At 41.4% G+C, this 12,224-nt stretch overlaps 1 protein-coding gene across 1 annotated transcript; it reads right to left on the reverse strand.

Annotated features, from left to right (window-relative positions):
- Positions 1-3,964: 3,964 nt before the first annotated feature.
- Positions 3,965-10,115, reverse strand: LOC133116529 (interleukin-1 receptor type 2). Its single transcript, XM_061226176.1, has 10 exons — positions 10,084-10,115; positions 8,621-8,696; positions 7,456-7,723; positions 6,878-7,049; positions 6,359-6,536; positions 5,722-5,859; positions 5,460-5,522; positions 5,022-5,157; positions 4,664-4,809; positions 3,965-4,329 (listed from the first exon to the last, which is right to left on the reverse strand). The coding sequence occupies exons 1-10, from the start codon at positions 10,099-10,101 to the stop codon at positions 4,187-4,189; spliced, it is 1,338 nt and encodes a 445-aa protein (XP_061082160.1). The 5' UTR covers positions 10,102-10,115; the 3' UTR covers positions 3,965-4,186.
- Positions 10,116-12,224: the final 2,109 nt, after the last annotated feature.

Below are 12,224 nucleotides of genomic sequence, written 5' to 3' on the forward strand. Positions count from 1 at the left end.
TAGATCTCAATTACTTTCTTTCTCATTTGTTCCTGAATTTCTTTGGATCTCGGCATGATGTTTAGCTTTTGAGGATCATTTGGTCTACTTCACTTTGTCAGGCAGGTCCTACTTAAGTGATTTCTTGATTGAGAACAGGTGTGGCAGTAATCAGGCCTGGGTGTGGCTAGAGAAATTGAACTCAGGCTTGATAAACCACAGTTAAGTTATGTTTTAACAGGGGGGGCAATCACTTTTTCACACAGGGCCATGTAGGTTTGGATTTTTTTTCTCCCTTAATAATAAAAACCTTCATTTAAAAACTGCATTTTGTGTTTACTTGTGTTGTCTTTGACTAATATTTAAATTTGTTTGATGATCTGAAACATTTAAGTGTGACAAATATGCAAAAAAAAAAAAAACAAGAAATCAGGAAAAACAAGAAAACACTTTTTCACACCACTGTACATACACACACACACACACACACACACACACTGAGCATTTTATTGGGTATGTATAACTTTTTTTTTTTTACTTCTACTGCTGTAGCCTATCCACTTAGAGTTATGATTTGTTGTGTGTTCAGAGATGCTCTTCTACATACCACTGTTGTAATTGTTGTTGTGGTTATTTGTGTTACTGTCACCTTCCTGCCAGCTTTGACCAGTCTGGCCATTCTCCTCTGACCTCTCTCATTAACAACACATTTCTGCCCAAAGAACTGCTGCTCACTGTTGTTGTTTTTTTTTTTGCACCATTCTTTCTAAACTCTAGAGACTAGTGCGTGTGAGAATCCCAGGAGATCAGCAGAGATACTCAAACCACCCTGTTTGCCACCTACAATCATTCCACGGTCAAAGTTACTTAGATTGTTTTTTTCCCCATTCTGATGGTTGACATGAACATTAACTCAAGCTCATGACCCGTGTCTACATGACTGTATGCATTGCACTGCTGCCACACAATGAGCTGATTAGATAATCGCGTGAATAAGTAGGTGTAAAAATGTTCCTAATAAAGTGCCCGGTGTTTATACAGTGAGGGAATGACCAGTATGTGTGTGTACAGTGTGAATGAGTAATTTTGTGAGTGAGTGTGTGAGTGTGTGAGTGTGTGAGTTAGTGAGTGAGTGAGTGAGTGAGTGAGTGTGTGAGTGTGTGAGATCAGTGAGTGAGTGTGTGAGTGTGTGAGTGAGTGTGTGAGGTCAGTGAGTGAGTGAGTGGGTGAGTGAGTGTGTGAGATCAGTGAGTGAGTGTGTGAGTGAGTGTGTGAGATCAGTGAGTGAGTGTGTGAGTGTGTGAGTGAGTGAGTGAGTGAGTGTGTGTGAGTGAGTGTGTGAGGTCAGTGAGTGAGTGAGTGGGTGAGTGAGTGTGTGAGTGTGTGAGTGAGGTCAGTGAGTGAGTGAGTGGGTGAGTGAGTGTGTGAGTGTGTGAGTGAGGTCAGTGAGTGAGTGTGTGAGTGTGTGAGTGAGTGAGTGAGTGAGTGTGTGAGTGAGTGAGTGAGTGTGTGTGAGTGAGTGTGTGAGATCAGTGAGTGAGTGTGTGAGTGTGAGTGAGTGAGTGAGTGAGTGAGTGAGTGTGTGAGTGAGTGTGTGAGATCAGTGAGTGAGTGTGTGAGTGAGTGTATGAGGTCAGTGAGTGAGTGTGTGAGTGTGTGAGTGAGTGAGTGAGTGAGTGTGTGTGAGTGAGTGTGTGAGATCAGTGAGTGAGTGTGTGAGTGAGTGTGTGAGGTCAGTGAGTGAGTGTGTGAGTGAGTGTGTGAGTGTGTGAGTGTGTGAGTGAGTGAGTGGGTGAGTGAGTGTGTGAGTGAGTGTGTGAGGTCAGTGAGTGAGTGTGTGAGTGAGTGTGTGTGTGAGTGAGATCAGTGAGTGAGTGGGTGAGTGTGTGAGTGAGGTCAGTGAGTGAGTGAGTGGGTGAGTGAGTGTGTGAGTGTGTGAGTGAGGTCAGTGAGTGAGTGAGTGGGTGAGTGAGTGTGTGAGTGTGTGAGTGAGTGTGTGAGGTCAGTGAGTGAGTGTGTGAGTGTGTGAGTGAGTGAGTGAGTGTGTGAGTGTGTGAGTGAGTGAGTGAGTGAGTGAGTGAGTGTGTGTGAGTGAGTGTGTGAGATCAGTGAGTGAGTGTGTGAGTGTGAGTGAGTGAGTGAGTGAGTGAGTGAGTGTGTGAGTGAGTGAGTGAGTGAGTGTGTGTGTGTGTGAGTGAGTGTATGAGGTCAGTGAGTGAGTGGGTGAGTGTGTGAGTGAGTGAGTGTGTGAGTGAGTGTGTGTGTGAGTGTGTGAGGTCAGTGAGTGAGTGGGTGAGTGTGTGTGTGAGTGAGATCAGTGAGTGAGTGTGTGTGTGTGAGTGAGTGTGTGAGGTCAGTGAGTGAGTGTGTGAGTGAGTGTGTGGGTGAGTGAGTATGTGAGATCAGTGAGTGAGTGTGTGTGGGTGAGTGAGTATGTGAGGTCAGTGAGTGAGTGTGTGAGTGTGAGTGAGTGTGTGAGTGTGTGAGGTCAGTGAGTGAGTGTGTGAGTGAGTGTGTGAGGTCAGTGAATGAGTGTGAGTGTGTGAGGTCAGTGAGTCTGTGCGTGAGTGAGTGTGAGTGTGTGAGGCTGGTGAGTGAGTGGGTGAGTGGGTGAGTGAATGAACATGTTTGTGTTGTCTACTGCATGCTGAAGGCTCCATTGAATGAGCTCACACACAGAGAAGGCAGATCCAACTAACACCACAGAATCTAATTTTGACATAATTTCCAACCCTTTTGCAAAACTCAAGAGTACACATTGCATTATACTACCATCTAGTGTAAAAACAAGGTATAGCAAAAGGTTGATACCAAACACAGGAGCGATAGGTTTTTTTTTTTGCTTGTTTGATTTGACTTCTGAATTATCCAACTGCCACATTTTTAAATACAAGCATTGTAGGCAACCAAATTTACCACAGATATTTCATAATGCAAAATAATCAAGCTGGCCAATACTGCTATCCTACAAAACCCAGCTCAGTTTATGGTCACTCTATTCAGACTATGTTTCTGCAGTGAGCCCTCTCAGGTTATGCTGGCCTTCTCTTGAAGGTCATCACTGACACAACCACGCCTACATATTGGAGAGTGTTCTTGATCTGTTGAACAGTTACAGTACAAAGAGATTGTTCTGTCATCCACTACACTGGTCCATCAGGTCCTTTGCCATTGCTGAGCTCACCAGTGCTTTCTTAAAAATCATTATTTCAATGCAAGTGCAATTATCAAAACATTACAAATGATAATTAAACTAGAGCTGCATTCAATTTTATAATTTATTAAAATACAAAATATTGGGTGTGGGAACCCTTGGATGAAACAGTTGGACAAAACCAGAATACCAAAACAGAAGGGCAATGTAATGGCAAAGTGAATCCAGTAATAATAATCATAATAACACAGGAATGGTTACAAAAATGCTGTCTCATTATATCACATTATATTCACATTTAAAAATATGTAAATGACTATCAAAGTAAACAGGAGACTATTCATTTAACACTCTGTGTACACAAGTACACGTTAATGTATATTATATACGAAATTCCAATTCTATAGACAATGCCAATTTCAAGTAAATAATTACTACTGGAAAAAAACAAACACTAATTCAAATCAAACACAATGCATATTTAAGACTGAATACTACTCCAGCCACAGGGTGTCATAAATGTAAATATCAACAAATAGACATAAGATAATGTATAGTTATAATATTTAGCAGTATAAAAGCTGGATAATGTCATCTCAGTGCGTAATGCACAGGGTTTGCAGTTAGATGAAATGTTGTATAACAGCAGTCAAAGTTAAAAGGGTACGACTGCTGACTGACACACCCAGATTAAAGTCAATGTAACCCTAAAGTCGACTGTAGACCCACAGTAAAACATTTGTCACTGTTTATAGTGAAGGACTACCCGGACAACTAGTCAGGGACTAGCCCGAAACGCAGAATCTGAGGAAGATGTCGTAGACGCCGGGTTCATTGCTCCAGGGACCCTAATTTCAGGCCAGTCCCCGTGAAGTTGTCCGGTTAAAGAGGCCTTCAGCGTGATTGTCCTGGCTGTTAAACACCCTTTCAGTCCTCTCTCAATTACTGGCTTCAAGCACATTGGGCATAGTTTGTCACTGTTTTTTCTTGTATCCAGTAGAGTTATAACTGTAATTCATAATCAGGAGGAGCAGGCAGTGCAGTACTAGGTTTTCAGAAGGTGCTGTCCTGCCTTGCCAGGATGTAATCTTTGACCTTTTGTTTGGATTTGAGGAGCTGGCAGAGGATCAGACACACCACTGTTAGGAAACAAATAGTCCCTGCAGCTGCCACTATGAGCCATGTGAATAGGGAATCTTGAATGGGGAGGGGGATGAGATTGATAAGGGTAAGAGGGGGAGATGGGGAGAAGAGAAGAGACAAAGAGATAAGAAAACATTAAACACACATTCTGATTTACTTATTTTGAATTCAAAAATATAAATATAAATATAAATTCAGCTTTGGCAATATGCCAATTAACAAACTGATATTATACAATGTATTCTTATTCCTATTATTATTACAATTCTGTGAATTTTGGGTAGAAAAGATTATGCTGGATTACAACAATAATAATTTGATGTGGTCCTGTAAATAAATGCTTGGTTGTGTGGTATTCATTTGGGAACATTGTAAGCAAAACCTTACCTCCCAGTCTGACCTGAACCACCACCTCTTCTCTTCCTCTGGGGTTCTGAGCGACACACTTTATCTCTGCCATGGTGTCTTCCTCAGATACCTCCAGGAATATCAGCCTCAGCTCAATGTAGTTGACCCCATCCGCTGCAGTAACCCTGGCCATTCAAAAGGAATGTCCCACCTCATCATTATGTCCGGTTAATCATTTAAATTAATAGTCTAGGGTTCTCAAATGCAATAGTATTTTGTGTTCCAGCAACACGAAATGCCCCCTTTCACTTTTGCTTTTTAGAATGAAAAGTCATCTTTAAAAGTTCCCTGATCCATGCACAAATAATATAAAAATGCGAAATACAAGGGACATTACCTTTTCTCTCCCAATAAAACACGACCACCCAGGAAGGACTCCGACACAGTCTGACCATTTAGCAACCATGTGACCTCTGTGGAGTCTGCTGATTGGTTCCCAGATGAGACCGCGCACATTATCAAAAGACCTGATCCTGAATGCATGAGAACAAAGAAATACAGATACACACACAGACACAGTGATGAAATCATTGTAATGGAATAAAGGATGAACACACACACACAGCACTACTTTTGTTATGTTATGTGCGGCACTATTTACAGCAAGATGATGAAATATTTCATAATAATTTCATAATAATTTTGCCATGTCATCTGACCGCTATATATTGTTCAATTATCAGTATCAATTATCAATATTAGTCTACACCATAAAATGAGTTAAATGCGAAAAAGAATAACAGTAGAATGCTTGCTTCTATGATGGTTAACTCACCAAAAGCAGTTTGGAAGATGGTGCCATTTACTGGAGCAATAATTTTAGGCCGAAGTCTCTCCACTGGCAAAATAAATACACAGAACAGATAATAAAAAAAAGACATTAATGTCAGCTTGCTTCATAAATGGCTGTATTACTGTAAGAGCATTACTAACATCAGGTCAATTCACATGGCTTTACCAAGAAGCCTACACTGGAAGACATGGGGCAGATCAGAACAGTCCATCAGATGGTTTTGCTTATGACTGAATTTACTCACACTTCACAGAGCTGTGGCTGGGTTTGACACTTGGTAAAGAGGCTGTGGGTTTGACACTTGGTAAAGAGGCTGTGGGTTTGACACTTGGTAAAGAGGCTGTGGGTTTGACACTTGGTAAAGTGCCTCTGCGTTCAGGTGCTGGACAGAGAATATGAACAAACATCAAACCATTAATTGGGTTTTGCACATGAATACAGAAAAGTGGGGTTGCTATATTTTATGCTATATTTCTTTTCTATTCTCAGCTGTACTTGTGCCGGTTTTACAGCTGGAACATGTTGTCTATTGGTCCATCTATCTGAATACGCAGGAAAATTACACCATTTTACATCATTACAACATTTGGATTGTGAATGTCTGTCTCTTTGACCACTGCCTATTCCTGCCCAAATACTAAATACACACATTACTTATTTAATTGAGCATTACTTATATACAGTACAGAATAAATCACTCTGGATTATTAACTAAATATTTTACACTGAAAATGAAAATGGTTACATTAGTAGTGCAGTATTTATCATTTTGTGAGAATTAGACTGTAGGAGACATGGTGGGGACTACATTCCCGTGATGGCGTCCTGTTCTTCAGCATTCAGACTCAGTAGGCTTCAGAGACTGCACTGAGCATGAGTACCTCTCACGCTAAGCTTGATGACCCTGGAGACGGTGTACTCCGTGGTGTTGAAGACTATCTGCAGCCGGCACGTGTACGTTCCCTCGTCTGTCGTGGCCACGTTTTGAATGGTGAGCGACGTGTTGGTTTCTCTGTGATAACGAGTCCTGTTTGTGGAAAGGGCAATAGCAGTGGCCTCCTGGAAGACAAATGCACACAAACACTTTAGCTCGGGGGGGATGCAGTGTCTGCTGCTTTCTGGTGTGTTTCAGCACAAGTAAATCTTCTAGTCTTTAGTTGGCTAAAGAGTCCACTAACCATGTTCTCAAGGCAATTATTTGGCTGCTAATTGAAAGAAAAATACAAATACCTGCAGACCTTGCGGTCCACCAGGACTGGATTTTTCTTTAGTTGAAGAATTACTGGATGGGGTCAGTAATTTGTTTTCTTTTTTTTTTACTTGGCTTGTATTAGCATATACTGCAGAACACAGAATTCAGAATTGGTTAACATACAGGAAATAAAAACAGATATCCTTACCTTATACCACTTCAGGTTCCCGCTGATGTTAAATTCATTTATATGGTGACAGCTGAGCTTCATATTTCGGCCATGGAAAGCAAACATGGGGTAGGATATGTTATCCAGGTGAGGCTGTCTTGCTTCATACACTTGGAGCGTAATGTTTGAAGCACAGCAGTAGGAAGCATTTCTGCAGAAGAGGAGAGGAGGGCACCAAGGTTCACTCAGACTGAAGTGGCTATTGACTCCAATATGTATGCACTCACCAATATTGCATTGCATATTACACTACATCGGGGATCATCAACTCTGGCCCTCAAGTCCAAATCCAGCCCTGGTTTTGTTTTAACCTGAGTAATTAACTGAATTGTGTGTCTTCGCCCCTGACTCCTAAGTAAAGGGAGGGTGGAAAACCAGCCGTTCTTGGACCTTGAGGGCCGTGATTTGATGATCCCTGCAGTAAATTATTTGACAAGCATAAAAATTTACCATAGTCCTGTAAAGAGGCTATACATTGCGAAATGGTGATAATATTACCTGTCTCAGGAAAGTGTTTTAATAATACATCATATTATCAATGGCTCGACTCGACCCACCTGAAGACACAGGAGTAAGTCCCGGAGTCAGCGGCCTGAGCGGGCAGGAACCACAGACGGCGTGTCTGTTCCTGCACCCTCAGCCCCTCCGCCATGGGGATGGAGTCCTCCCGGCCGGCACCATCAACCCTGAGGTAGCGCATGGCACCCTCATCCTGGGAGAAGCCCTGTCTGAAGAGGTATCGCTCCAAAAAAGAGCATCTCAGGACCACTGCCTCGCCCTGCAGACGGAACACTGGAATCTCCGAGGACAACCGGAAACAGCCTCCTACAAACATTGTAGTCATTAGCTTGACCGGGACAATGCACAATAATAACATATCTGTAAATGTGCCAGGAGTTCGCCAGAAAGGATCATTTTCCATCCTTAGTTCCAGGGATACATGTTTTGGCTGTGGGAGGAAACCAGAGCACCTGGAGGAAACCCACGCAAACACAGGGAGAAGATGAACACCCCTACTCCAACTCAGAGAGGAGCTGGGCCAGCCGGGAGGCCATCCTGGAATGTCCTTCTTATGAGGCAACAGTGCCAACCACTTTGCCAACATTCTGCCCAAAATAACCCAGGCCCACCTGTACACAGTTACCGGCCATGCAGCCGTGACACACACAAGCTCTGAATGACCTGGCATTTAGCAATGGCATCGTTCAGCGTTTCAGGATCATTAAGAACCAAGGGGATATTTCATGAATCAGAATTACTGAGTTAGCTGACTAACTGCACTGAGTAAAACACAGGACAGCTGTTTTTACTTCAGTCCATGTTTTCGATTTGGGAGGGTTCTAGATTTGACAGTAATTCTGCTTCATGGAATACCCCCAGGGGTGTCAAAACTCCAGTCCTGGAGGGCCACAGTGTCTGCACTCTAGATACCGTATTTGTGGTTTCATTTCCATCAGCACCCGATTAAGGCCTTGAGAACAAGGTGTGTGGACTCTGAAGCCAAACAAAGACTTAAATGAAACACACGGAAAAGCAGCAGACACTGCAGCCAGTTAAACACCCCTTAAAGAGAGCATCGCTACATTGCACAGTGCAAACATCAGCCTCCCATCTCCCTTCCCATTTGTAATTCCTCCAAATGTTTTTGCTGCCAAGTATTTTTGTTGATATTAACATGAAATGCATTCCATCTATCTGAGTCATACACTGATAAACACGTACCTCTCATGGGTATACTGCTGGCACCAACCATGTTGATGGAGACTAAAAGGGTCAATGAGATGACAACCAAGGCAAACTGTGGAGGAAACACATTGGAAGCCATACATGTAAGCATTATTACTCAGAGGAGATATCAGGCTCAGTATGGGTTGACACCAAAACCAGATGTGTGTCGACCCTAGGCCAGGCCCATGGCTATCATAACTTCAATGAGACACAATTAGCTCACCATGCTAAAGACTATAGCCCTCCATACTGCTGAAATGCTAAGCTCTGATCTTGATTCCAATGCCTTTGTTTACTCTCCACAAATATTACTTGAGAAAAAAAGATACAGTTTACTTCTTACCCCAGACACCTGTATACTGTCAGATGTTTGTTAGTGCTATTTGGCTTTACGTAAATATCTCTGGCACTGGATGATTCAGATGTCCTGCTACAGAGTTCAGTGACCTGTTGGTTGTAAACTTTGCCTGACACTACAACCTACGTCAACTACAAAACCCTTGAGTGTTGTGTATATTAGAGACGTGTATGTAGGAGGTCGTAACTAGTATGTGATGTCACAGTTTGTGATGTCAGTAGCTCTGTCCTTATCATAAACAGGGTAAATGTGTAGGTGAAGTCCAAGGGTCATCTTCCATCTCACTATGATACAAGTGACTCTCATTCTAGTGAATTACTTTACCACAGCAGATTTGAAATCAGATCTCTCTGCACTCCTTAAGATAAAAAAATGTACATATACTTTGTTTCACCTCTGCATAACTTGTCCTCAGCATTTAACCCATCCTAGCATCTTACTCTAGAGCTTTGGACTCTAGATTGCAATGGTTGGATTGTACCCAAACATGTGTTTCTCCCCCATTACTGGATATAGAGATGACTGAAGCCATTGCAGGTGAACATAAGTATTTTTGTTGTTTCAGACCAGGCATGCGAATAGCCATGTTTGAATGTTATTTAGTAGAGAAACTCCACAATGATGCAATAACAATACACATGTTTTTAATGTTTAGCCATTTTGGTCTGTGTGAAAAACAATACAAATTGTATCACTGTTCCAATACTTTTGAACTCTTTGCAACCATCATAAATATGCTGACTAAAAATAGCACTAAAATGAAGATCCAATCTCTCGCTGGACCAGAAACACACAAAAACTGAACTATGGAATACAAGAAAGAAAGAAAAGGAAACACAGTATGACCTGTTGTATATCAACATCCAAAACTGGTCTTCAAAATAAATAAAATATGAATCCACTACCTCACTACCATACACAATAGCAATGTGTTTGCTCAATAACAGCTACGAGAGATGAAGGAACCATATATGGAAAAAACTAAAAATGAAAATTCAAGTTGAATGTGTAAGTCCTCAACTTTCAACTGCCTATTTTTATTTATTTCTCCTTTTTACCCATTTCTGGCAGTAAATGAAAATATAAAAGCAGTACTCACCTCTCCTCTGAGGACCATGTTGATGACAGATTGACAGATATGCAGACTGTTCCTCTCTGTGAGCATTACTTATATCTTGTCGCACTGAAGTGGAAATTCCTGCTATTTCCCAATGGTATCGACAAGTAGTGTCCAACACATAAACACACCTACACACCCATAACTGACATTCTTCTAGTGTTTTCATTAGTTTAAATATCGTAGCATAGTGTAAAGTTTTTTTTAAACAACCTGCAGCTTTGAGATGAAATGGACTATAGTAGTGTATATTTAAAATGGCAACAATATGAATTCCCATGTCTGATATTGTTTTAGAACAATATTGTGCACTGCCTATGACTGCATTATTTTCCCTCCAATTTTGAAACAACTTGCACATTTGTTATTTCATTATTTAATTTTAACTACAAAGCTCACTTTTTTTGTGGAGTTTGAGTTTCTAATATACAATTGTAAATTGTACAGATGCATATAAATATAATTTACATTTGACTTGCTATTGTGGTAAACTATTAAAAGTATTTGCAGTTATTTGTATGTATTTCATTGAATGAAGAACAATCCTTTAAGTATTTTAATATAAATATTTACTCTTCAGAAGTAATGGCACAATGCAAAGCAAAGCAAAATTCTGATCTTAATACAAAATAAAAACACCTTTTCTTCACGTACTGTATATGCTAGTTTCCTCATGGAGAATATGATTAAAAATGAAGCACATTTCAGGGGATTTCAAATCTTTCAGCACCATTTCTCAATCCAGGTCCAGGGGGTACACAATGTTTCTGGGTTTGATGTGAACATCACATGACAGATATAGGCAAGAAGAATGGAAAGCATAAAAGCACACACAACAAAAATCTATGGAAGTCAATGCATTTCTGCAATATATTTAATACTTGATACTCAACAACTGTTGTTTACATTTTCTTCTTTTCTTCCATTCAGGCCATCACCACATTTTCTTAAGAGAGTCAGCATTACGTAGAGCATGACCACGGACATGCGAATATCGCATTGCAATTCATTATGAGGAAGGAAGGATGTTGGTTGGGCAACACCTGCCTGGGTATGTCGCGTTTCACCGGTCCATCGCCAGTCATACAAACACTGGTAATTATGTCATACTGACCAGACTGCAGGATTGTGTGAAGTCTATTGATCATTTAGAGAGATAAGGTTTGTAATTGAGGTTCATGCCTAGACACATCAGAAATACCATAGACATGTTATTAACCTAGGTTATTCTTAGAAATCATCAGGAGAGCAGTGCTCCGACCCTTACCCAACACAGCTGCCTGGAGCTAATGAGTCATCCGTCTTTTCATCCGGCGGAGGAGTTTGTGGGTTTGTGGGTTTGTGGGTGTTCGGCAGAACCACAAGGAAAGGTTACAGATATACACGCTCACGCATTGTAACAGGTCCAAACCCACACTCTCATGAACAGGCATTTGAGCCTAAATTTCACAACTTCTTCATAATGGGATGATCTTGCCTAAGTACAAAGTTGGCGGTGAAATCCAAATATTTCAAATGTCAGAGGAGACATGCACCAGAAAGCCCGGGGGCCATGTGATCCCACATCGGGCCCCACTACCCCAGAAAATCTCATGGACTAATATTTTTCTGAGTGCCCGTCAGTCAGAGCGCTTGGAATAATCATATTGTTCATCCACCATGGATGTAAATACTTTTAAACTAAAGCTGCATTTTGAATTTTTTTCCAATGTGCTGCAGTAGAAACACAAATTGTGCAACTGTCCAAATCCTTATAAATGGCACTGTATACAGCAATTCAAGGCAAGGTCTGGAAGATAGAATGGACCTGGTGAGATATGCTCAGAACCCACACATCACAGCAAAAGAGCTGCAAAAAAAAGAATTGCAAACAGAGGTCTAGCTGTTCACAGGACAACAATGCAATGTACTTTAAACAACAAAGACCTACATGGCAGAGTTGCGAGAACCCTGAAGCCTTTTGGAACAATGTGCTGTGGACTGACGATACCACCATTTTGGGCCACCACAAGCAGGTATGTTTGGAGAAAAAAGGGTGAAGCCATTGTAGAGAAGAACACCTTGGCAACTGTGAAGCATGTCTGCAGATCCGTTATGCTTTGGGGTTGTGTGGCAGCTGGGGG

This window comes from Conger conger, chromosome 17, assembly GCF_963514075.1.
Source record: "Conger conger chromosome 17, fConCon1.1, whole genome shotgun sequence".
NCBI classification, from domain to species: domain Eukaryota; kingdom Metazoa; phylum Chordata; class Actinopteri; order Anguilliformes; family Congridae; genus Conger; species Conger conger.